General features: G+C 39.0%; 2 protein-coding genes across 3 annotated transcripts in view; one reads left to right on the top strand and one right to left on the bottom strand.

Annotated features, from left to right (window-relative positions):
* The window catches only part of QRSL1 (glutaminyl-tRNA amidotransferase subunit QRSL1), a 33,539-nt gene that overhangs the window by 3,733 nt on the left and 2,494 nt on the right, over window positions 1–27,312 (bottom strand). The window contains exons 1-10 of one of the 2 annotated variants that reach the window (XM_059176964.1): window positions 24,072–24,475; window positions 21,812–21,971; window positions 21,185–21,283; window positions 19,860–19,956; window positions 14,569–14,745; window positions 11,144–11,319; window positions 10,942–11,054; window positions 8,308–8,500; window positions 7,664–7,781; window positions 512–717 (exon numbers count right to left, since the gene is read on the bottom strand). In XM_059176964.1, the coding sequence (XP_059032947.1) occupies window positions 512–717; window positions 7,664–7,781; window positions 8,308–8,500; window positions 10,942–11,054; window positions 11,144–11,319; window positions 14,569–14,745; window positions 19,860–19,956; window positions 21,185–21,283; window positions 21,812–21,971; window positions 24,072–24,101 (1,369 nt within the window). In that variant the 5' untranslated portion in view covers window positions 24,102–24,475. Of the gene's footprint in view, window positions 1–511; window positions 718–7,663; window positions 7,782–8,307; window positions 8,501–10,941; window positions 11,055–11,143; window positions 11,320–14,568; window positions 14,746–19,859; window positions 19,957–21,184; window positions 21,284–21,811; window positions 21,972–24,071; window positions 24,476–27,312 lie in introns of those variants that run through there. The other variant, XM_059176965.1, reaches the window with a different exon arrangement.
* RTN4IP1 (reticulon 4 interacting protein 1) overlaps window positions 24,492–27,312 on the top strand; it is a 56,160-nt gene continuing 53,339 nt past the window's right edge. The window contains exon 1 of the mRNA XM_059176970.1: window positions 24,492–24,659. Within this exon, the coding sequence (XP_059032953.1) occupies window positions 24,641–24,659 (19 nt within the window). The 5' untranslated portion in view covers window positions 24,492–24,640. The remainder of the gene's footprint in view (window positions 24,660–27,312) is intronic.

Below are 27,312 nucleotides of genomic sequence, written 5' to 3' on the forward strand. Positions count from 1 at the left end.
TCTGGAATATTATTATATTCATGTTAGTTTTCCCAGGTGTGATAACAGAATTGTGGTTATGCAGGAGAATGTCATCATTTTTAGAAGATTTATGCTAAAGTATTTAGGAGTGAAGTATCATGATGTTGCAACTTTCAAATTATTTGGCCAAAAAAAAAGTGTGTGAGTGTGTGTGTGTGTACAGAGAAAGAGAGGAAGGAGAAAGCAGATAAGACAAAATGAATGAATCCAGGCAAAGGGCATATTGGTATTCATTATACCATTCTTTGAACTTTTCCGGAGGTTTGAAAATTTCCAAAATAAAAGTTAAAATTATGCTATTAAGTAGACTGACTCCAAGTATGCTTGTGCACATTACCCGCCCCCCCCCCCCCCCGTACACACTTTCCTAAGCATTCCAGAAGGACAAGCTGTTGCCTTCACGGAACAGTCTAGCTGGAACCTAAGTTGAAGACCAGGGTGCCTGTCTAAAAATTTGAAGAAAACTAGAACATTCCCAAGGGATCCTTACCTGCCATATTGACAGCCTGTGTAAAAATGTCATCCTGGGCGCTTCGTGTCCTGTTGTCTTCTTTAATGAACTCCAGGTATGGTGCTGCCTCCTGCAAGGTGGTGGGAGTCAGCAAGACATCCACTCCAGAGTTAAAAACCTTCACAAAATCATTAGCAATGAGTCGTCTCACTTTCTGTGCCTTAATGAAATAATTCTCATAGTTTCTGTGGAAAAACAAGATGATATTTTAAGGATTTTTAGATTTCTTTGGATCAATTTTCACAGAGAAAGCTTGTTATGGAATGACTGGATTCTGACCAGCAGTACCACGAAGATTCCTAATGACACACATAAATGATTTTTCAACTGTGCTATTATTTCTAAAAATCTGAGTATCAGGAGTTTAATCAGAATTCACTGCTAGACACAATTCTATACATATAATCACAGAATAGTGATATCATTAAATAAGTGGATATCATCCACTTTCAGGGATATCATTAAACTAGAACTTTTATTTTCAGGTGAAAAAAAAAATGAAGTGCATAGCAATTAAATGACTTTCCAAAGGTTACAAAGACAGGCAATGGTAAAAGAGAGACTAGAACTTAGGTCTCTGGAGGCTTATTCTAATCCTCCTTCTATTATAATGTCTTATTTCAACTGCAATATAATGAGAATTCATTATTAGAAGGATTCTGAAGTTTTGTAAAATTCTAATGTGCCATCCTAAGTAGCCACTAGGAAACAGGCTCTGGAAACAGAGACTGGAGAAAGTACACAGTGTTTGCAATTTTGTGTTTTATGGCTAGGTATGCCCCAGGAATGGGAATGTGAAATTCAATAAAAGATATTTACTTTACTGACAAGATTAAGGAATTAGCCAGCTATAAAAATGACTATAAATCAATGATGCAAATAAAGGGAAAAAGAAGGCACTCTTTGGATCCTCCTGAACCAGAACAATGGCAGGCAAAAGTACGGTTTTAAACTTCAGTTTGTCACCTGTAAATATGGATATTACTACTCGTCTTACTGAGGACCAAATATAATACAGATAAAAATGTGCTCTTTTCTAACTCTAAAAGAATCCTACAGAAGTATCAAGTCTCTTTACTATCATTTGACCACAAGGTCTCTAGAGAGATAAAGGCAGGTATTACCTATAATTAATACAGTAACACTTGATGGCTTAAATGATGTCATTAATGGCATTTTCCAAACCTCAAATTTATTCAAACACAAGCCCAGGTTTTTTTCTATTAAATGTCTTCCTACTTTAAATATGGTTGAAAACCAGAACTTTTGTTTCCATTAATGACAGAGGGATGGAATTTACCTGCCATAGTAAATAGTAACACACCCTAGTATTTACCCATAGTAATTTACCCTGCTTTATTTTGCCTAGAAAGCTAGGCAAAATAAAGCAACCATTTTCAGATATTAGACAGCAGGCATTCAAGAGAGGGAGTTCTGAGAGAGGGGAAGCAAGTAAGTGAGCCCTGTAATTTCCCCAGTGTAATGCCTGGAGGCAGTTTTCAGGCCTCAGCCCAGACAGGAGGAACCTACACAGAGTTTTCAGGGGGCAGTCTTCAGGAAGTTAGGGACGAGGACTGGAAGTTCAGGGAGGTAAAGAAAACTGGAATTTTCTCACGGAGTACCAGAGAGGAGAAAATAGCGTACAGAAAGAGCTCAAGAGATCTGTAGAGTGATCCCTCAAGTCTCTGGCTGAGTACTGATCTGTGTGCATGTAGGGAGAAGAAATTCTCAAGGCTGGGGATAGAATCACTGAAAAGTCAAACAACTGCAAGAGCTCATATAGGGCTAGAAACAGGGTGTGTTCCTAACAGCCAAAGTGGAAAGACTTCATAATACATTAGGCATCTGGCAGAATTCTTCAAGGGTACTGCCTAAAGTAGAGTTTAAATTAGCCAAGACTAAAGGCCATTTTGGACTCATGCTTGCAAAGCTTTTTTAAAAGGAAGCCTTGAAAGGATCCAACCAGATTCTGAGAAACTATTTATTTATTTATTTTACAGATAGAGATCACAAGTAGGCAGAGAGGCAGGCAGAGGAGGCGGGTGGTGGGGGAAGCAGGCTCCCTGCTGAGCAGAGAGCCCAAGTCGGGGGCTCGATCCCAGGACCCTGGAATCATGACCTGAGCCAAAGGTAGAGGCTTTAACCCACTGAGCCACCCAGGTGCCCCAGATTCTGAGTAACTTAACTGCATCTCAGAACAAAGCCTGACATGGTTTAAAGGAATACAACAAAAATTCAGCAAATGATAACATAAAAGTCACTATGCCCACTCATGCAAAAAAGCAGAAAATATAACCCATAACTAGGGGGTTAGAAGCAATCAATATAAAGAGATCCAGAAACAACAGAAATGTGCAAATTAGCAGATAAAAACATTAAAACAGTTACTGTAAATATGTTCCATATGTTCAAGAAGGTAGAAGAAAGGGCGCCTGGGTGGCTCAGTGGGTTAAGCCGCTGCCTTCGGCTCAGGTCATGATCTCAGGGTCCTGGGATGGAGTCCCGCATTGGGCTCTGCTCAGCAAGGAGCCTGCTTCCTCCTCTCTCTCTCTGCCTGCCTCTCTGCCTACTTGTGATCTCTGTCAAATAAATAAATAAAATCTTAAAAAAAAAAAAAAGGTAGAAGAAAACATGTATCATGAAGAAACCAAGGAGATAAGAAGACCTGCTTGGAAGTTCTAGGAATGAAAAATGCAAAGTAGGAAAGAAAAATGACCCTTGATACGGCTGACAGCAGGTGACACAGCAGATCAGTGATTCTGAAGATAGTAATAGGAACTATCCACAAGGAAGCAGAGAAACAGACTACAAAAAAAAAAAAAAAAAACACTAAAAACAAACAAAAACCAGGATGGAGCCATCAGTGTGCTGTGGGACAACATCAAGCAGATTAATGTATATCTGAAAGGAGTCCCAGAAGAAGGGGGGAAGGTCAGAAAAAATATTTTAAGAAACAGTGGCCAAAACTTTTCCCAATTTGATTAAAATAATAAACCCACAGATCCAAGAAGCTCAACAAACCCCTAAACACGAGGAAACCAAGGAGAAAACCACACCAAGACACATCACAGTCAAATTCCTGAAAACCAGTGATAAAGTCTTAAAATCAGCAGGGGTGTGTGCGTGGTGTGTGTGTGTGGTGGGGGAAGACATGTTACACACAGAGGAACAAAGACAAGAATGACAACATTTCTCAGAAACTATGCAAGTCTGGAGGCAATACAACAAGATCTTTAAGGTACTGAAAGGAAAGCTATCAATCTAGAATTTGATACTGAGAGAAAATGTCAAAATTAAAATAAACAATTTTATATATAAACAAAAGCTGGAAGAACTAATTGCCAGCAGGATTATACTACAAGAAATATTAAAGTTCTTTTTTTTTTTTTTTTTTAAAGATTTTATTTATTTATTTGTCAGAGAGAGAGTGAGTGAGAGCGAGCACAGGTAGACAGAGTGGAAGGCAGAGTCAGAGGGAGAAGCAGGCTCCCTGTGGAGCAAGGAGCCCGATGTGGGACTCGATCCCAGGACGCTGGGATCATGACCTGAGCCGAAGGCAGCTGCTTAACCAACTGAGCCACCCAGGCGTCCCTTAAAGTTCTTTAGGGAGAAAAAAATTAAACCAGATGGATATTTGGATCTACACAAAGGAATAAAAAAGCACCAGAAATAGTAAATATTTAGGCAAATATAAATGACTTTTTTTCTTGTTTTAAATCTCTTTAAAAATTATTTAAGGACAAAAGAAGGCAGGAAAAAACATTAAAAGAAAGAACAGATAGGACAAACTGAAGACAAACAGCAAAAATCAGATTTAAATGTGGCTCATGTTCTTTAAAAATAAACTGTGGATTCCTAACTCAATAAATTTGTTTTGTTTTTTGAACAAAAGATAGTAGAAGAATGACAAAATTGTAAACTGAGGCACCACATGAAGAAAAAAAAAATGTTATGAGTTGTTATAGTTCCTGGCACATAAACTGACTTTTTAAGACTAAAAAAAAAAAAAAAAAGTATACCCAAATTCCATTTTTCCTATCACTCATGTCTATCCTCCCCTCACAAAACAAGTGAGTGAACAAACAAAATCCCTCACAACAAAAAAGCTGACTTAAGTTCTCTGACTCAGGAGATAGGAATGCCAGCAGAAATTCTCACTTCCTTTTGTCAATTCCCTCAACTGATGACCATGGAAAAGCTTTCAGACTCCTCTCCTTCAGTTTCATTATATGCTGTTAGATAGATACAAACATAGTGAAAGATAGAAAGATACAAACATAGTGATCCGAAGGGGCAAGTGCACCTGAATGTTTATAGCAGCAATGTCCACAGTAGCCAAACTATGGAAAGAACCTAGATGTCCATCAACAGATGAATGGATAAAGAAGATGTGGTATATATACACATTGGAATACTATGCAGCCATCAAAAGAAACGAAATCTTGCCATTTGCTATGACGTGGATGAAACTAGAGGGTATTATGCTTAGTAAAATAAGTCAATCAGAGAAAGACAACTATTGTATGATCTCCCTGATATGAGGAAGTGGAGATGCAACATGGGGGGCTTGGGGGGTAGGAAACGAATAAATGAAACAAGATGGGATCAGGAGGGAGACAAACCATAAGAGACACTTAATCTCACAAAACAAACTGAGGGTTGCTGTGGGGAGGGGGTTCAGGAGAAGGTGGTGGGATTATGGACATTGGGGAGGGTATGTGCTTTGGTGAGTGCTGTGAAGTGTGTAAACCTGGCAGTTCACAGACCTGTACCCCTGAGGCTAATAATACATTATGTTTATAAAAAATTTTTTTTAAAATTGTGCCCTGAGATATACAATTTGACTCGAATCAGTTATATTTGGCAAATGTAGCATTTTCCACTTAATGAAAGTCTTTGCTTAGAAAACCTCTCAGCAACATTTCATTTTCTTTTCCTACTCCAAAATCATTAGTCATCTGGTCAATATTGAAAAGTCTTATTTTTTAAAATTGTTTTTTAAAAGTTTTTGTTTGAATTCCAGTTAATTACCATACAGTGTACAATACAGTGATTCAATAGTTCCATACATCACCTGGTGCTCAGGTGTTCCTCATGACAAGTGCCCTCCTTAATCCCCATCATGTATTTAACCCATCCCCCCATCTTCCTCCCCTCTGGTAACTATCAGTTTGTTCTCTATAGTTAAGAGCCTGTTTCTTGGTATGGCTCTCTCTCCCCTCTGGTATGTGGTATATATACACAATGGAATACTATGCAGCCATCAAATGAGCAGCCACCCCTTGCTCATTTTTTTTTTTTCTTAAATTCCACATGAGTGTGATCATAAGGTATTTGTCTTTCTCTGATGACTTCTTTCGCATGGCATTGTACTCTCTAGCTCCATTAGGGTCATTGCAAATGGTAAGATTTCATTCTTTTTTATGGCTGAGTAATAGTCCATTGTGTGTATATACCCCACATCTTCCCCATCCATTCCATCAATTGATGGACCCTTGGGCTGCTTCCATATCTTGGCTACTGTAAATAACGCTGCTACACAGGGATGCATGTATCCTTTTCAATTAGTGTTTGTGTATTCTTTGGGTAAATACCCAATAGTGTGACTGCTGGATAGTTCTACTTTTAACTTTTTGAGGAACCTCCATACTGTTTTCCAGAGTGGCTGCACCAGTCTGGGTTCCCACCAATAGTGCTGAAGGGTTCCTTTTTCTCCACATCTTCACCAACACCTGTTGTTTCTTGTGTTTTTGATTTTAGCCATTCTAATAAGTTTGAGGTAATATCACATTATAGTTTTGATTTATAGGAAAAGAGTCTTTTATGTTCTGTAGAACATAATCAAATATTTTTAGGTTTTTATTTTCAAGCTTTACCAAAATATAATTGACATATAAAATTGCGTGATTTCAAGGTGTACAATAATTGTGTACAAAACAAGTAGATATATGTATATATTGTGAAATGATTACCACAATAGGGTTAGTAACACATTTATCACCTTGTATAATTATAATTTTGAGTGTGAGAGGTGAGAGAACATTTAAGATGTACTCTCAGCATTTTCAAGTATATAACACAGTACTGTTAATTATAGTAACCATGCTTTGTATCCCCTGAACTTATTCATCTTTTTTTTTTTTTAAAGATTTTATTTACTTATTTGAGAAAGAGGAAGAGAGAGAACATTATTAGCAAGGTGAGGGGCAGAAGGAGAATCAGACTCCCTGCTGAGTAGGGAGCCTGATGTGGGGCTTGAACCTGGGACCCCAGGATCATGACCTGAGCCAAAGGCAGACACTTAACTGACTGAGCCACCCAAGTGCCCCCAGAGCTAATTCATCTTACACTACAAGTTTGTACCCTTCGACCAACATCCCCCTATTTCCCCTAGCCCACAGCATCTCCCTGTTTCCCCTAACCCACAGACCCAGGCAACCACCATCGGACACTTAGACTATCTTCCTGTCTTCGCTGTTGTGAAAATGCTCTGAGATAATGATTTCATTTCCTTTCGCTACATTCTCAGAAGTAGGATTGCTGGATCATATATGGTAGTTCTATTTTTAATTTTTTGAGGAACCGCCATGCTGTTTTCCATCACGGCTGTTCAAATAGTATTTTTGGAAAAAGTAATCCTAAGTATCAGCCCTGAAAGGATACACAGGGGACATTTAAAGAGGCTAAAATTCTTTAGGGCTTCCTACTTAGTTTTGTACTAATTATTTTGCTAGAGTGTCATTTTTTTTTTTTTTTTTTTACATTCGAATAACCAGAAACTAAAAGTACTATAAACAGGTCTTTAGTTATGATTTCTAATTCAAATAGGGATTTTGCTTGCTTCTTTAGCAAATATCTCAATAAGACCTGATAGATATGCAACTAATGTACTCTTGAGTGTTCAAGAATGGAGAAAATTTCTGATTACTTACTTTTTATTTTTTATTTTATTTATTTTTTAAGATTTTATTTACTTATTTGAGAGAGAACACAAACAGTGGGAGAGGCTGAGGGAGAAGCAAAATCCCAACTGAGCAGGAGCCCGATGCAGAACTCCATCCCAGAGGATCCTGATCGGATTCGAAGACAGATGCTTAACCGACTGAGCCACCCAGGTGCCCCATTACCTACTCTTTTAATAAGAAAAAATTTCCTGCGAGAATTCTTCCTCTCACCACATCATTAAACCCTTCTCGCCTGGTTGCAGCATACATGGCTTCAGTAGACACATTGATGTCACACCTATGACCTAAAAACAAAAAAAGAGATAAACATTATTTGAAAAGGAAGTAAAGTTTTGGCTGAAAAGCAAGTGCAGATTCACATTTCTGACCAATATTAACATTTTGGGAGACTGTCCTTAGTGGCTCCTCTTCTTTATCTCCTAGACTCAAGGAGAGAGGAGAAAATAACTAAGAAGGAAACTTCATTTGTTCACCTCCTCGTCCCTCCCTCTCTCATTCCCTCCCTCCATCCAAATAGCTACCAAACTCCTACCATGTGTCAGGAACTACATTTGACAGACTGAGAATATAAGGACAAGACACTATTCCTGTAAAATATTCACATTTCAGAGAGGGAAGCCAAACATACAGAGATATTTATGATGAACAGTGTAAGCAGAAGGCTAAATGACAAAGGTAAGACGATTCACTGGTTTACTTGTCTAAATCATTAACCTTATCTCTGGGGTTATATTTTTTTGGTCACAAATAAGTAAAACTACCAAATGTTGGACACAACTACCTTAAAAATCCCAAACACAGCCATCTTACCATATTCTAGCCCATCAAATCTTGCCATATTCGATGCCACTTCCGATGTACACAATACATGGTAGCAGACAATTGAATAACTGGTGTGAGGCAGGGACACTTCAATTACTTTGGCCCCCTCAGACTCAAAGAGGTTAGCGGCTTTGGACCAAAAAGATCGCACTTCACCTGATAATTCTGGTGCAAGATATTCCTTATTGGAAAAAGTCAAGATATGGAAATTAGAACATCTGTATAGATGGTTTTATACAAATATGTACATTAGGACCTTTGGCAGTATATTAGAAAATCTGATTAAATTGCTAGTAGGTAGCTAGAGAGACCGAATGAATTTAAGAGTGCTTACAGCATGACAAGCTCTATACTAGTTATTTATGAGAGATATTAAACAATAATATCAATATTAACAATATTAAATACTAACAATATTAAAGATGAGAGAAATGGCTGGAGACCCCATATGTGTTAAATGTTCATTATCAGATACTCTGCTAGATGCTTTTCAAAGATTCTCTCACTTAATGCTTTTGCAGAAACTTTTGTATAAGGAGTCTCAGGTTGAACATTTTTTTTTAAGTGGGCTCCACTGTGGAGCCTAGCAGAGGGTTTGAATTCACGACCCTGAGATCAAGACCTGGGCTGAGATCAAGAGCTGGATGTTTACCCGACTGAGCCCCCTTCATTTAATGCTTTTAACAATCCCATGATGTAAGTATTATCATCCTTCATTTTATTAATGAAAAATACTGAGACTGGACAAGTAACTTTCCTAAAGCTACAAAGCAGGTAAATAGAGGATCTAGGATTCTTTTTTTTTTTTTTTAAAGATTTTATATATTAATTTGACAGACAGAGATTACAGGTAGGCAGAGAGGCAGGCAGAGAGAGAGAGAGAGAGAGAGAAAGGGAAGCAGGCTCCCTGCTGAGCAGAGAGCCCGAAGCGGGGCTTGATCCGAGGACCCTGAGATCATAACCCACTGAACCGTCCAGGTGCCCCAAGGATCTAGGATTCTAAACTCGGTCTCTTTCTACAACCTATGCTCTCTCTAAATCCTTAAAGGAAAGCACGGCTATTATCTTAATTGAAATTTTTAAAGAAAGTATTTCTCTACAGCGGTGGTCTCAACTGGGGGCAATTTTATCCCCTTTGTCTCAATCAGGAGATGTTTGGTAATGTCTGCACACATTTTTGTTTGTGGGGTTGTGCTGTTTGTGTGGAACCGCTGCTTCCAAGGCTAAAGGCCAGTGACACTGCTAAGCATCTTACGATGCACAGCGCAGTGTCCCACAACAAAGAGTTATCCAAACAATCAACTGTTAAGCTTAAAACTCAATAAGTCCTTTAAAGGTCAGTAATTTAACATATTGACCTTCATCCATGAATTACTCAGTTGCTACTGTAATAAATGCAGTAGCAATACTAATGATGGTAGTAAAGAAGGTAACATGTATTCAGCCTTTACTATGCAAGGTATGGCTCTGGGCTATGTTGTTTACACCCCAGATTAGCAGATTATAGCCTCCCAACCAGATATAACTTGCCAGTTTTTTTGTTTTTGTTTTTTTTTTAAGATTTTATTTACTGATTTGACAGAGAGAGAGAGAGAGAGAGAGAGGTCACAAGTAGGCAGAGAAGCAGGCAGAGGGGGAGGGGGAAGCAGGCCCTGCACTGAGCAGAGAGCCCAATGCGGGGGCTCAATCCCAGGACTCTGAGATCATGACCTGAGCTGAAGGCAGAGGCTTAACCCACTGAGCCACCCAGACGCCCCTTTCCAGTTATTTTTGAAAATAAAGTTTTACTAGAGCACAGCCACACTCTCATTTACATATGGTCTGTAGCTGCTTTCACACGACAGTGGCAGAGTTAAACAGTGACACTAAACATTGTATGGCCCACAAAGCCTAAAATGTTTACCAACTGACCCTTTACAGAAAATGTTTACAGACCCCTGCTTAACATGATTCATTTTTTTTAGTGAGATAAAACTGACATACAACATTATGATAGTTTCAATATATGATTCAATATTTGCATATATTAAAAAATGATCACCACAACAAGTCTAAGTTAACATCCATTACCATACACAATGACAAGAGTTTGCTTTTCCCTTGTGATAAGAACTTTAAGATCAGGTGCCTGGGTGGCTCAGTAGTTGAGCGCCTGCCTTCGGCTCAGATCATGATCCCAGGGTCCTGGGATAAGAGTCCCACATCGGGGTCCCTGCTCGGTGGGAAGCCTGCTTCTCTCTCCCGCTCCCTCTGCTCATGTTCCCTCGCTCTGTCAAATAAATAAAATCTTTAAAAAAAGAAAAAATAGAAAAAACTTTAAGATCTACTCTCTTAGTAGCTTTCAAATATGCAATATGGTATTAACAACTATGGTCACCATGCTGTATATTACATCCCCATGATGATTACCAAATTTAAGCCTTACTGCTCTCTGAGATCAACACTGTTATTATCCCCATTTTGTAGATTGGGAAATTGAGCTTAGAGTAAGTCATGTGCTTGGACTGCAGAGCTAATTAAAGTGGCACAACAGGATTCAAAGCCAACTGGTCTGTTTCCCAGGTCTGTTCCCTGTGTTTGACTTGCTAGCATTTCTGTAACGTAATAAAAGGGAAGAGTTACCTTCGGAATTCCTATACATAGTTCGCTCACATCTGTCAAAGTGGGAAGTGTAAATGGTTTGACAGGGTCTTGTATTGTGGTAGAATCTTTCGGGTCATGCCCGGCCAGCATACCTGTAAGGAGAAATATTTAGGAATGATAGACAGAATGTTTTACAGGGAAATTTATAATGTTTTGAAACTCTATGGAATCATATAAATACCCAGCACAATTGCTGCGTCGTCCACACATCTGGTTAAGATTCCTGGCACATCCATTGAATTCACCAGGGGAATGAGGCCATGACGAGAAACTAAGCCATAGCTTGGTTTGAAACCAACAACCCCACAGTGGGCAGCTGGATTTCTGGTCGATCCTCCTGTATCTGATCCTAAAGCCCTGGAATTTAAGTGGAAGATCTCCAATTATATCTAGAATCTATTTTTAAGTGTATATACTTTTAAACTTTATTTCCCCCTGGTTATACAAAAGTCAGACATGCTTGTCTCAGAGAACTCCTAAAATACAGAAGAAGTGTAAAGAGATAACAAAATATTCTACTGCCTAAGGCAAACACGCTGTTGACATTTTGACATATTAACTTCAAGACTTTCTTAAAATGCAGTTTTCTTTCGTGGCTCAGGTCATTCTGTAATTTTAACTTCCTGTCTCTTCTTTTCTTATCATGAGCTTTTTGCTAGCGCATTAAAATTACTGAAAATTTAAAATATGTACAATATCCCATCATAACAATTGGTGATTCCCAGGATTTTAAAGCCTGTTCTCCTATCAGTGTATACACAGACACCTTATACCTTCCTTTAATGGCAGTTTTACAGTATGTTTTTACAAACTAAACACACCTCTCCCAGAAATTCATACACAGAACCTTCCGCTACCTCATTTAGAATCACGGATAGAAATGTACTTTAATTTATTTAAACATATACGTTGTTGCCAACTAGGATAATAACTGCATAATAAATTACTTTGTAATAAACACCTTAAACATAAATCTTTGCCCATATGTCTGATTATTTTTTAGGCTGGCTTCCAAGAAGTAGCGTTAATGAGGCATTGGGTCTGCCTGTTATTCTAAATTCTTAATCTGTATTGTCAAATGACTTCTCAGAGAGGCTCTGCCAATTTATATTTCCAACTGCAGTGAATCAGATTTGGGCTCATGTTTCATTATCACCACTGAGTACTAGCAGTTCTAAAAGCTGGTTAATCTGAATAACGAAAAATCTTTGTTAATGTGCATTTGTGAACAATTTTTCACATTTATTTGTATTTGCATTACCCAACTATGAAGTGCCCATTTCTTTGCTCAGTTACCTAGAGAGTGTATGTTTTTCTTATTAAAGACAAAACCAAAAACTAATCTTGAGGACATTTTGCTAAGTGAAATAGGTCAGTTTTAAAAGCACAAATACTGAATAATATTCACTCGACGTACCTTGAGTCTAATTTCCTAGAGACGGAAGGTTAAAGAGTGATTGCCAGGGGCTAGGAGGACAGGCAAATGGGAAGCTGTTTTTTAAAGGGTACTGAGTTTCAGTTCTGCAAATGAACCAAATGCTGGAAATTGGTTGCACAACAATGTGAATGTATTTAACACTGAACTGTGCACTTAAAAATGGTTAATATGGCAAATTTTAAGTGAGATACATTTTACCATAATTAAACATTTTTTTAAAACTTTATTTCAGAGTAAAAGTTTTTCTGATTAGAAAAGTGTATGTGCCAACTAGAAAATTTAATGTTATATATAAGTATATGGAGTATAAAGTGAAACTTCTCTTATCATCACTGCCTCCCTAATAATCCTGTTATGTTTTGATATACTCACACGCAGATACTTCCGTGCAACTAATATATATATATATGTATATAATTATTTTAACAGCAAGAAGGTCATCTTGTACATAGTATTCGGCAACTTATTTTCCACTTGACAGTGTACCTTTGATATCTTTCCCTGACACTACAAAGCTTTCTAGCTGCTTCCTTTTAGTGGGTACATAATACTCCAAGAACCTTCCTGTTGTTAAAACTATCATAAAAGCAGCAAATCCAAAGGGGGGAAAAAACAAAGTAGAACACTCAATACTTTGGGACCCATTCAAACTGGAGTTACTTTGGGTCTGTGCTTCTCTTGACTATACCCAGAATAAATCTGTGGACTGAACAACGCTCCTACCAGTCACATGGCCCTTGAGCTCTACAGAAAATGCAAATGAGATTGTCTTTCTTAGCAAGTCCACATAAGCTACAAAATCAGGCTGTTGCTTTCACAATTTCTAAAAGGACACATTTTCTTATTAGGATTCACTGACGGCTGTGTAAAAGTAAAACCTGCATTTCCATAAGAATTATGTGTCAAAATGCCATCTCCTCAAAGCACATTCAGGAAGATGAACATTAAGTAGGGTGATAAGGGTAAAAAAAAAAAGCACCTAATCTTGCAGTCCTAACTTGTCAGAGCTCTCATTAATATTAATGCAATGCTATAAAATTCTACAGAGATAAAATGAAATGGTTTTACTTGTAAATAAGATTTCAGAGAAACTAAAAAAAAAAAAAAAAACCCCCAAAAAACCCCCTGAAGAATCTAAATCTCCACAGCTCTAAAAAATATAAATAATTTATTGGTTGCAATGTCTGTGAAAGAGTTTAGTTTCAGTGGATAATTAAGGAGAAATAAAATACACACGGTACTGCTAAAGAAACACATTCAATTTTATACTGAAACCGAGAAAAGTAAATAATAGTGGTATTTATTTACTCTTCTTTAGGCGGTTAAGAAATGCTTTACAAATGGGAACTTAAAACATAAAACATGATGGATGGATTCTCCCCAAATACAAAATAGGACAGTTGAACAAGTCAGCTCCTAACAAATGGGAAGAAAACTTTACTCAGTGACACCCATTTTTAGTTGCAGATTTATGAAAACACTATTTTAAATATTCTATTGATACACACCAGGAACATTTCTTGCCTCTCTATCTCTCTCTCTCTCTCTTTTTAAAAAAATTCTATTTATTTATTTGACAGAGAGATCACAAGTCGGGAGAGAGGCAGGCAGAGAGAGAGAGGGAAGCAGGATCCCTGCTGAACAGAGAGCCCGATGCGGGGCTCAATCCCAGGACCCTGAGATCATGACCTGAGCTGAAGGCAGAGGCTCAACACACTGAGCCACCCAGATGCCCCATTTAGGTGAAGGATAAACCATCATTAGCAGTTGAACAGCACTCAACTAAAGCCATGGTATCTTAGTCTCTAAATATTTATAACATCAGTGAGCAGACACACAAATAAATTATTTTAAAAATGAACTTCAGTTATCCTCACTGGTTTATTCTGCAAGATAAACAAAATCATGTTTTAAAGAAAACCAGGTATTATAGAGGAAGAGTTAAAATACTATCTTGAAGTTAAATGTATAAAATGCATAGTACATATACTGTACAGCTGAGTGTATTTATAAGCTATAATTCTGATATACCATCGAGCACCAATAACTCACTAAAAACAAATAAAAATAGCACAGTACGAACTACTCTCTTGTTGGGTTCTGAGGCTGGTTTATGACTATTTGTATCTGGCTGGGCTTTACAGTACAAACAGAAAAAAGCATCTTACGCAAAGCATGTGAATGCTGCTACAGCCGCCGCACTCCCTCCTGAGCTTCCTCCGGTTATAAGCCAGTCTGAATCCTCGTTCTCCCCATGGGGCTTCTGCTTCCTCTTTTCTCTGTATTGTTTTGAATAACTCCAGGGGTTTTTAACTGGTCCAAATGCACCATCTGTGCTTCCAGACCTGAGATGAAGTGAAGCAAGATATCTTCATGAAACTCATTTTATATGAAAATTTCGCCTCCTGATTACATTGTCTGTGCCTAACGCTGTATAATCCACTGGAACTTGAACGGGAAAAGGCAAGAATCCTGCTTAGATGCAGCCTTCATTCATTAGATGGTTGAGGAGGTAGAGGATGGGAAGTAAGAGCATGTGCTAGAAAGCAGAGAAAACTAGTCTGGTAAGAAAAGAGGATTTTTACCCCAGTTGATCATCCAATTCAGCTTATGATGATTTCCCTTGTAAATCATGGTCTTCCAGTTGTACAAGGTCAAGACATTCCAAGGGTTAACAAGAAATCCTCTGAAGGAGTCCCTCTTTTATCCAGACGTTTTAAGACAAGCACAAGTTGACTAATAACTTATTTTAAAAGTTTTGAAATAATTTCAATCTTACAGGTAAATTGCAAAAATCAAAAAATATGAAAAGAACTTTATCCCCTTTACCCAGATTCACCTATTATTAACAAATCACCCAATTTGCTTTGCCATCTGTGTGCTTTATGTGTGTCTGAAACATACATGAATCCTTTTTGTTTCCGAACCACATAAGGGTAAATTAAGTATATCATGGCCCTTTACCCTTAAATATTTTGGTATGTATTCAAGTGCATTTCCTAACACTAAGGTCTTCCCTTGTGCAGCTGCAGTACAGTTATCAATCTCAGTAGAATTAACATCCATACAATATTTTTATCTAACCCATGGTACATACCCCAGTTTGGTCAGCCGATCCAGTAATGTCTTTTACAGCATTTTACCCCCTCTCAGTACAGGATGGAGTCTCGAGTCTGGTATTGCATTTGGTTATTATCATCTCTTTAGCCTCTTTTTGTCTTTTTTTTTTTTTTTTAAGATATTTATTTATTTGAGAGAGAGAGCATGAAAGAGAAGGTCAGAGGGAGAAGCACACTCCCCATGGATCAATGGGACTTGATCCCAGGACTCCGGGATCATGACCTGAACTGAAGGCAGTTGCTCAACCAACTGAGCCACCCAGGCGCCCTCTTTATGTACTTTTTAAGTCATTCACCAGCCAACAGACATTGCGTTATTTCCAGTTTTTAGCAATTATGAATAAAGCCACAATAAATACTGTACTGAAAGACTCTAGCCATTGCTTTTATGGAAATATAACTCTCGAGCAAATATGTAGGACTAAGAATGTTGGATCATATGATGTTTACCTATATAAGAAACTTACAAACAACTTTCCAAAATAGCTATACCATTTTGCATTTCCTACCGACATTGTGTGAGAAACCTAATTGCTCTGTATCCTTGCCAGCCCTTGATACTGTCATTTTTAAGCCATTCTAACAGGTGTCTGTATCTCCTTGTGGTTGTAATTTGCATTTCCTCAATGACTAACCATGTTAGCTTTTTTCCATGTGTTTATTGCTAACTATGTATCTTCTTTGATGAAATTTCTGCTTACATATTTTACCCATTTTTTTTTTTTTTTAATTGGGCTGTTATTTTTGAGTTGGGTAAGGTTCTATGTATACTGGATGCCAGTTCTTTCACAGATACAGGTTTTGTAAAGATTTTCTCTCAGGCTGTGGCTTGTTTTTTCATTTTTTAGTAGTGTATTTCAGAGTAGAGAAGTTCTTAATTTTAGTGAAATCCAATGTATCAGTTTTTTATTTTACGGCTTGTACATCATGCATCTCATCTAAGAGATCTTTGCGTAACTCCATGTCACAAAGATTTTCTCCTACATTTTCTTCTGTGAGTTTTAGGTTTTACTTTCCTTGGGCTCTTTTAATCTGGGAATATATTCGTGGCCTTCCTTTATTTTTTATGATATTCATATTCTATTTTTATTTTATTTTTTTAAAGTTTTTTTTTGAAGATTTTATTTATTTATTTGACAGACAGAGATCACAAGTAGGCAGAGAGGCAGACAGAGAGAGAAAGGAGGAAGCAGGCTCCCTACTGAGCAGAGAACCCGATGCTGGGCTCGATCCCAAGACCCTGGGATCATGACCTGAGCAGAAGGCAGAGGCTTTAACCCACTGAGCCACCCAGGTGCCCTGAAGTTATTTTTTAATATTTCATTTATTTGACAGAGATCAGAGTACAAGTAGGGGGAGCGAAGCAGGCTCCCACTGAGCAGAGAGCCAGACGTGGGACTTGATCCCAGAACCCTGGAATCAGACCTGAGCCAAAGGCAAACACTTAACTGACTGAACCACCCAGGCATTCCAGATATTCATATTTCAATAGAATGTTTCTCATTTCAGACTTATCTTTTGTTTTCTGGTTATTAGTTTAAGGTTTAACATTCTCAGCTGGAATACTGCATAGATTATGGTGTGTCCTCAGGGAATCACATCTAGTGTTACACGATGTCCACTTACATTCACTGATTATGTTCATTTTGATCAGCTGTTCAAGGCAATGTCCTAATAATCTATGTTCGAGTTTACTCCCATGGATAATTCATTCAACATGTATTACTGAGTGCCAAGAGATACCACAGCAAATCAGAGTCAAAGACTCTACTTCTATGGAACAGGGAGCATAGACCAAGCAAACATGACAAATATGACAAGAGTTATAAAAGGGAGAATAGAAAGAGCTTTTGGTGACACACTGAATGCTTTCTCCCCCAAATCAGGAACAAGGCAAGGATATCTGCTCTTATTACTTCTACTCCATGTTGTACTAAAGCTAAACAACACAATAAGAAAGAGAAATGGAAGAAATAAAATTGTCTCTATTTGTAGACTACATGATCATTTACATACAATATACCAAAGAATCTGCAAAGATCAACTAGAACCAGTAAGAGAGCTTAGCAAGGGCATGGGATACAAGGTCAATATACAAAAATCGATTATATTTCTATATACTAATAAACGATTAGACATTGAAAAGATAACCATGTTATATAGCATTAAAAATTACTTTTTTAAAAAGATTTTATTTATTTATTTGAGAGAGAGGTCACAAGTAGGCAGAGAGGCAGGTGGAGAGAAGTGGGGGGAAGCAGGCTCCCTGCTTAGCAGAGAGCCCGATGCGGGGCTTGATCCCAGGACCCTGAGATCATGACCTGAACCGAAAGCAGAAGCTTAACCTACTGAGGCTCCCAGGCGCCCAGTATTAAAAATTTGAAATACTTGCGAGGGGGGCTGTGCCTGGGTGGCTCGGTCTGTTAAGCATCTGCCTTGGGCTCGGCTCATGATCTCAGGGTCCTGGGATACAGCCCTGCATCGTGGGGCTCCCCACTCAGCAGGAAGTCTCCCTCTCCCTTTACAACCCCCCTACTTGTGCACATGCTCTCACTCTCAAATAAATAAAATCTAAAAAAAAAATATTGAAATGCTTAGCAATAAATCAAATTACATAGAAGATTTATATGCAGAAAATCATAAAAATACCACTGAGAAAAATTAAACAAAATCTAAGTAAATGGACAGATACAAGGTGTTCATGGATCAGAAGATATATATTAAGATGTCAAATCTCCCCAACTTGATCGATCTATAAATTCAACACAGTCATAATCAAAATCTCATTAAGCTTCTTTGTAGAAATCAGCAAGCTGATTCTAAAACTTCTGTGGAAATGCAAAGGACCTAGCATATGTAAAATAATTTTGAAAAAGAAAAACAAAGTTAATGGCTCTCAGTACCTAACTTCAAAGCTTATTGCTATAAAGCTGTAGGAATTGGGGCACCTGGAAGGCTCAGTTAAGTGTCTGCCTTTGGCTCAGGTCATGATCCCAAGCATGTCAGGCTCCCTCTTCAGTGGGGAGTCTGCTTTTCACTCTTCCTCTGCTCCTCCCTCCCCGTCTCACCCTGCCCACTCATGCTCTCTTACTCTCTCTTGTTCTCGCAAATAAATGAACAAAATCTTTTAAAAAATAAAGCTACAGGAATCAAGATAGCATCATATTAAAGTAAACAGAGATACACAGATCAACAGGACAGAATCCAGAAATAGATGTGTGTGTGTGTGTGTGTGTGTGTGTGTGTGTGTGTGTACATATTCCAACCGATTTTTGATAAAGGAACCAAGGTAATTTAATGAGGAAAGGATAATCTTTTTTTTTCTTTTCTTTCTTTTTCTTTTTTACAAATAGTGCCAGAACTATTGGACAGGCGCAAATAAATGAACCTTGGCTTTATTCACACCACATACAAGAAAATTAACTCAAATGGATTATGAGTCTAAAGGTAAGAACTATACAACTTAGAGGAGAAAAATCTTATGTGACTGTGGGTCAGTAAAAATTTCTTAGTTAAGATACAAAAAGCATTGGGGCACCTCCTCTCTTTGCCTGCCTCTCCACCTGCTTGTGATAGCTCTCTGTCAAACAAATAAATAAAATCTTTTTTAAAAAAAGATACAAAAAGCATTGATCATAAAAGAAAAAAAAGATGTAGTGGACTTCATCAAAATTAGGAACTTTCACTCATTTTTTATTTTTTTTAAGATTTTATTTATTTATTTGACAGACAGATTACAAGTAGGCAGAGCGGCAGGCAGAGAGAGAGGAAGGGAAGTAGGCTCCCCGCGGAGCAGAGAGCCGGATGCGGGGCTCAACCCCAGGACCCTGAGACCATGACCTGAGCCGAAGGCAGAGGCTTTAACCTACTGAGCCACCCAGGTGCCCCAGGAACTTTCACTCTTTGAAAGGAATGTTCAGAGAACGAAAAGACAAGCCAGAGACTTGGAGAAATTATTTGCAAATTACCTATCTAACAATGGACTTGAATCCAGAATATATAAAAGAACTCTTAGAACTCAGTAAGAAAAACAACCCAGTTTTTTAAAAAAAGGGTAAAAGATTTGGATACATACTTCACCAAAGAAGATACATGGGTAGCAAAATAAACACATGAAGTTTAACACCATTAGTCATCAGGACAATGCAAACTAAAACCAAAATGAGGTCTGACAGTATACCTATTAAACAATAAAACATAATCTCATAGAGGGACTGAGAAACTGGCATTAGGGTCCTCAAGAAATCACCTCAGGGCTTTTGGGTTACCTATGTTTAATGAAATTAAAGACAGAGATGAAAGAAAGAAATACAAGAGAAGAAAATTTCAATTTTATTTACCCCATCGCAAACTCATCTAAATTGGTTTTCCCCATCAGGACAGCTCCCTGATCCAACAACTTCTGAACAACTGTAGCATTATAAGGTGGTACGTAACCTGAAAAAAATTCAGTTATTTTTATTGTAGGAGAGAAAACAGTGAACATGCAAGAAACAAGATTTTAAACTATAACTAAGCTGGTCTTATGACATGTATTCATTATTCCTAATTTGAGTAGTAGATAGGACTTGCTTCCAAAAGCTAGTTAATTTTAATTTTCCTACTGTTAACTGCTATGTTTTCCAAAGGAAGTTGTTATATTCATTTTTTTAAAAAAAGATTTTATTTATTTATTTGACAGAGAGAGATCACAGTAGGCAGAGAGACAGGCAGACTGAGAGAGAGGGGGAAGCAGGCTCCCCACTGAGCAGAGAGCCCAATGTGGGGCTCGATCCCAGGACCCTGAGAACATGACCTGAGCCAAAGGCAGAGGCTTTAACCCACTGAGCCACCCAAAGCCCCTAAATTCATTACTTTTATCATCTAAATACACTGACTTTAACAGTTACTACTACACAATACTGAATGCTAGTATAGTAGCCAATTCATTTGAAACTAATTGCACATCATTATTTTGCTCATTGTACTTGAAATGCTATATCCCACAGTAATTTTTTTTATCTGTTTCCAGTCAGAAACAGATCTTTATTCTCAACTGAAATTTCATCTAGTGTGTACTCCGAGACAATGAACAACAATCAACCTATCATGGGGCATACTCCTCAGAGACTTCCTTTCAGTGTGTAGCACTCTGAGCAAGATTTTGCCATGTCTTTTTCCTTCTAGGATCCAGGAATCTTGAGAAACTGGCTTGTTTCTGACCCACTAAACTATAAAGAATAAAACTAAGCATCACTATATACTCAGATAAATATAGTGATAGAAGAAATGGAGGAATTAGGAAACAAAAGACAACTAGACAATAGTAGCCAACCCTCACACCACCCTCAAGAGAGGGGTGATGACAGCCACTTCCTCCCTAGTCCTGTGGTATCGATGAGTGGGAGTCAGAGGGCACTGAGTGTGTGTGTGGTGGTCAGTTAGTAAATCTTCCTAAGCAGGATTTCTAAAACATCCTAATAGGCTACATCCATTAAGCTGGCTTACCTCTAAGGAGGAATTCTGCATTCCGAAAGAGCCGACAGTGAAAATATTCCAGCCCAAGTACTTCTTTCGCAGATATAATTAGCCTGAGACTACCCTGGTGCTTTAGTATCTTATCTTTAATTTAAACTGAAAAAATATTTTCATAAAAGTATTAATGCTCTGGACAATTAAACTTTACCTTTCAGCATGTTTGAGGCACAAGTTGTCTCAATGCCGGACGTGCTAAAGTTGTCTTTTACAGCAATGGGAATTCCATCTAAATCCCCAAGTGAGCGACCTGCGTTAAAAAAACCAAAAGAATAGGAGTTATATCCAGAATACAAAGACACATTAATACTAGTTATTGCAGTAACTATTAGTTCTTGGCGAAGGTACTTCATAAATCAAGTTGATGTTAGAAATTATTACATTTAGACATCAGAAAACATCATATACCCATTAGCCTTATTTTTATTGTACCGCATGGCAAATTCTTTTTTTTTTTTTTTTTAAAGATTTTATTTATTTATTTGACAGAGAGAAATCACAAGTAGGCAGAGAGGCAGGCAGAGAGAGAGAGAGGAGGAAGCAGGCTCTCCGCTGAGCAGAGAGCCCGATGCGGGACTCGATCCCAGGACCCTGAGATCATGACCTGAGCCGAAGGCAGCGGCTTAACCCACTGAGCCACCCAGGCGCCCCGGCAAGTTCTTGATATAAGGCTATGTTTTATGTTAAAAAAAACCTCACCTGCCAAATGGAAACTGCTATATCCAATTAAATTCTTTCTCTAGAATATTCTAATTAAGTATAACTCACAGTAATTTACCTTTCTTGTATCTTTTCTCTGATTCTTCAGCTTGCTTTAAGGCCACCTCTTCTGATACAGTAATGTAAGCGTTTAGAAACTTGGTCTTCTTGATAAGAGAGAGACATTTTTGACAGAGCTCTGTTGGAGTAATTTGGCCTTGTTTCAGTGCTGCAGAAACCTGTAATGTATACAATTCAAAAACCTTTTACTGAGGCTGCAGAAGTCTCAAGTATTATACTGAGTGGGCAGGTAGAGTGGTGAAGTGTAAAATGTTGAAGTGATGCTTGGATTCAAAACCAAGAAAGCTCTATATCTTGGGAGCATGGTGAGCGAGGGTAAGCACCCATCAGCTTGAGTGGGGGTGCGGGGCACAGCAGTTGTGGTGGTTCTCCTCACCTGAGTGAAGGAATGTGTTTTTTTTTTTTTTTTTTAAGATTTATTTATTTGACAGAGAGAGACACAGGAAGAGAGGGAACATAAGCAGGAGTGGGAGAGAGAAGCAGGCTTCCCACTGAGCAGGGAGCCCAAGGTGGTGCTAGATCCCAGGAACCTGGTATCATGACCTGAGCCGAAGGCAGATGCTTAACGACTGAGCCACCCAGGCATTCCAGGAATGTGCTGTTTTTAAGTCAGGTTTGCATCCCCAAGGGCAGGGGTTCAGGTGCCATGGCCTCTAGTAGGAGCAGAGGCTTGGCGCGGGTGGGACACGAATGGGGGTAGATTTGTGCAGAGGGTGGCTTGGCTGGAACACAGGCAGTACAGAGTGAGAGCAACAGACCCGACAAGACCCTGCAGGACGTTATGGCTCCAAGTAAGATCTTTATATGTTACTGCAGAATTCGAGTAAGAGCCACTACAGATTGAGAAAAATGCTTATAAAATATGGGTTCAAAAAGCACACTAAAACCAAACTTCTCCGCCATCCTGTATTGGATGTGTTAGAAAGGCTGGTAAAGAAAGTGTTAGGATCAACTGCACCACAAGTGGCCAGAGTCTATATGTTTATAGTAAGTGAACCTTGAAGTGATGACTATTTAATACTTCCTGGAGGAAGTAATAGTAAGTGCTTACTAATTAGATAAAAGCAATGAATAATAAGTCAAAGATGACACCCAAGCTTTGCAGATTATCCAAAACCGAGTTGGATGAGATAAAGGGCTCAGGGAGAAGGTGGATGGGGGTGGAGTACAATTTACTGAGTATTTACCAAGAGCCAGATACCGTTGCTTTACTTACATGCGTTACTACCTCACTTAACCTTAACACAACCACGTAAGTTGTCATCTTACTAACCCTCACTTTACAGATGCAGAAACTGGAGCTCAGAGAGGTTAGTGATCTGTCCGAAGCCACACAGTAGCACAGGGTAGAGGGAACGTTATAACACGTGCCCTTTCACCACCTCTCTGTGCCAGCACAAGCTCAGTTCCTCCTCTGAGCTGACTGCATCTCCAGGTGTCCTACATCCACCAAGCAACAGCAGTCTGCATTTGAGGGGAAAATCTGCCAGTCATCTGCTCTCGGCTGTTGAATAAATCATCAAAGCGGCGGTATTCTTAAGGCTGAGGGTTTTAGAGGAGCAAATCAGCGGGAACAGGAACGGAGAGGTCCCTTAAGGCTGATGTGCAAGAGAAGGAAAGCATGGCTGAGGGGCGGCTGGGGGGGGGGGGGAGGGGACCCAAGAAGGGACGGGGCAGCTGAGGGATGCCACAGCCAAACTGTGGGAATGAAGAAAATTATGCCTCTCTTTCTTTCTTTGCCTCTCCCGAAGTTTCCTAATATCTACTATCCTCAGGCTGCCTTCTGACTTGCCAGCTGGTATAAGAATACAAGGGAAAGGCATTAACGGTTGTGGTTACAAGGGCAAGAAATGAGATTGTTCGGGAGCACTCATTTTAAATGGTGTTGATCTTCATTAGGACCATTCTTAGGAAATCCAGATTTGAGAAAGTCAGTAAGAGAATTGGAGCAGAGAAATGAAAACAAAGACGCTAACTAGCTAGAATGGCCTAAGCATAAGGAGTGTGAAATCGAACAGTGCAGCTTCCCTGGGGCAAAACTGAAGGTGGCAGAGCTGAATATAAGATGAAATCAACTCTAAAAGTTTTTGTTAAACCAGACTCGCTCTCCCTGACTTCTTTTCTCTAATGGAAAGTAGGCTTTTCCTTGAGAGTCCTGCTTCTCTGGGAGCTTTCTCTAGGGATGACTGTTTTAGCTTCCAGGCACCAAGGAGCAAGCAGAGTTGAGTGGGGGAAGGGAGCATGTGCATCCTCCTCACTCCGCAGTGCCTTCCTCTTCCCCCCTTCATTCAGAAACGCCAGCTCAGCTGAAGGACAGGCCTTGGAGGAGCTTAGATCACTCTCCCTGGGGTGTGAATCCACCGTCTCCCAGTACTCCTTTTCATTCATTGAGGATTTTCCCACTTAGCTCTCTTTGATCTTTACAGTGGCTCCTGCTGTTATTCTGGTTGATTTCAGACTTCAGGTAAAGTACACTGACACCTGGCCTCTCAGTTCTTGACGTCATTTTGGGCAAACTTTTCCTTCACCTTGCCCCAGTTACCAACTCAGCTCAGACTGCGTCATAAACAGTATCTCTATGACCTCCAAAACCCATTTGAGCTATCCCACAGCTGCTATCCATTCAGCTCATTTGCTCCACCACCCACACAGCCAAGAAAAAAATGGGGACCTCAGTCCTACCACTGCAAAGAAACAGACTCTGCCAGCAACTGATGAGACTGAAAGGGGACCCTGAGCTTCAGATGAAACCACAGACTTGGCTGACCCCTTGACTTCAGCCTTGTGAGACTCTTGTGAGCAGAGAACCCAGCTATGCCATTTCTGGATGCCTGACCCACAAAACTGTAAGATGAGAATAGGATTATCTTAAGCCAAAAAGTTTATATTAATTTGTTAGGCACCAAGGGAAAAATAATACAGCTTCTTAGAAAAAATAAGAAATCTTCCTCAGGAGCCACTCTTCTTAGAAACTAGGGGAAAAGATAAGTGTAAATACATACAATTTAGTCCATTTGTCCCTATAACAAAATTAATGTCAATAAAGGCACTTAGTTATGATCCTAGACTATCCTAGGTGCTTTATATTTCTTTCTTTCTTTTTTTTTTAAGATTTTATTTGACAGATAAGAGATCACAAGTAGGCAGAGAGGCAGGCAGGGTGGGGGTGGGGTGGCGGAGAAGCACACTCCCCGCTGAGCAAAGAGCTCTATGTGGGGCTCCATCCCAGGACCCTGGGATCATGCCCTGAGCTGAAGGCAGAGGCTTTAACCCACTGAGGCACCCAGGTGCCCCATATATTTCTTTCTTTTTTTTTTTTTTTAAGATTTTTAAAATTTTATTTTAATTCCAATATATTTAGCATCGTGTTCTGTTAGTTTCAAGTGTACAATATAGTGTCTGAACAATTCCATACAATACCTGGTGCTCATCAGAGCAAGTGCCCTCCTTAATCCCCATCATCTAGTTCAACCATCCCCCCCCACCCACCGATGCTTTATATTTCATTTAATCTTTATATCCACTAGGAGGGGTTGGTATTATTATTTTCTTTTTATAGATTAAAACCTCAAGTTCCTGCATGAGGTCACAAAGCTAGAAAGTAGCCAAGTTGCTATGATTCAACCAAGGACTGTTCCTGTTTCCAAACTATTGAGTTTACAGAGAGCATCAGAAGTTGTTCTTCTGGTTGGTTTCAGACTTCACGTAACGTAGACACCTGGCCTCTCAGTTCTTGACCTCATTTCAGGCAAACTTTTCCTTCACCCCCCCCCCCCTTTTTTTTTTAAAGAACCATCTTTTAAAAAGAATTGTCTTGATAAATGCTGAAGGTATAGGAGAGCCCTTGAGGCCTGAGTATCCAGCTGACAGGTACCCGTGCACACACTCCATTCTCGCTTTTGTCTCCAATGTTTCAAGAAATTGCATCAGGATGACTAGCAACCTCACATTCCTAAATCCAGCAGTCACTGCTCAGTCCTCGTCTTACAAGTACTTCTCTGCAGCATTCAACTTCAGAGAGCACTCTCCTCTGGAAGCTTTTCACTTGTGTTTCACGACACCAAGACCTGGTTTCCCTCTTGCCTTACTGATCATTCCTTCACCTCTCTTTTGCTGGCTCTGCTTCCTCTTGCTGACCTCTAAATGTTGGAAAGTTTTAGGTCTTCTTCTGTTTTTGTACTCAATTCCCTGGCTGTTCTTATCTGGCCACATACTTTTATTATAGTCTATACTCTGGCCAATTTATATCTTCATATCTCACTGCTTTTCTGATCTCCAAATTCCTAGATATCCACCTGCTTAACTGACATCTTCGCTTGGATAGCTAGTAGGCGTCTCCAAATTAACATGCCCAGAACAGAAGTCTTGATTAACTCTTCTCTTTCCAAATATGCTTCCTAAGAGCCTCTCCTGTATGGGGGTCCTCAAAAAACTAAAAACAGAACTATCACATGATCCAGCAATTCCAATTCTGTGTTTTCAGTTGAAATGCAAACACTAATTCGAAAAGATACTGCACCCTTATGTTCATTGATGGACGGAATGGCTAAGGGAGATGTGGTATATAATAGTGGAATATTAGCCATAAAAAGAATGAAATCTTGCCATTTGTGACAACATGATGGATCTTGAGAGTATAATGCTAAGTGGAACAAGTCAGAAAAAGACAAATACTTTATGATTTCACTTATTTGTGGAATCTAAAAAACAAAACTCATAGATGCTGAGAACAGATTGATGGATGCACAAAATGGGAGAAGGTACGAGAGGCACAGACTTCCAGTCATAAGAGAAATGTCATGGGGATATAATGTACAATATGGTGACCAGAGTCAATAATACTGTTCCGTACATTATGTAAACTTTATATGGTGACAGGGAAAAGCTAGACTTATTGTGATCATTGTGCAGTGTATACAAATACCAAAACATTATGTTGTACAGCTGCAACTAATATAATGTTCTATGTCAATTATATCTTAATTAAAAGAAAAAAGTGGGGGGACAAAAACCTTTTCCCCATCTTGATGTTACCATTTTTCCAACTGCCCAGGCCAAAAATCTAACCATCCTCCTTCATTCTTCTTTTTCCCTCATCAGCAAGCCCTAACTTAAAAAAACAATCCAATTTCACATCACCTCTAGGGCCATCCCATCTCTGCTACCATCATCTCTTGCCTTCTAACTTACCTTCCTGCTTCCTCACTTGCTTTCCTATAGACTACATTTTTAGGAATAACTGGAGGAACTTTTTAAATTTTAAATCAGATCATATCCCCATACTCAGAACTTTCCAGAGGCTTCCCATTACACTTAGAATAAATCCACACTCCTCAGCACGGCCTCAAGTTTTCCATGATCTGCTCCGGTTCATCTTTCTGAACTCATCTTCCACTCTTCTCTTCATTCTCCTTTCTCCGGGTGTGCTGGCCTTCTTGCCACTCCTGAATAGGTCAAGCTTGCTCTTGCTTCAGACTCTTTGCACTTACTGTTCCCTCT

Source organism: Mustela lutreola, chromosome 6, assembly GCF_030435805.1.
Source record: "Mustela lutreola isolate mMusLut2 chromosome 6, mMusLut2.pri, whole genome shotgun sequence".
NCBI classification, from domain to species: domain Eukaryota; kingdom Metazoa; phylum Chordata; class Mammalia; order Carnivora; family Mustelidae; genus Mustela; species Mustela lutreola.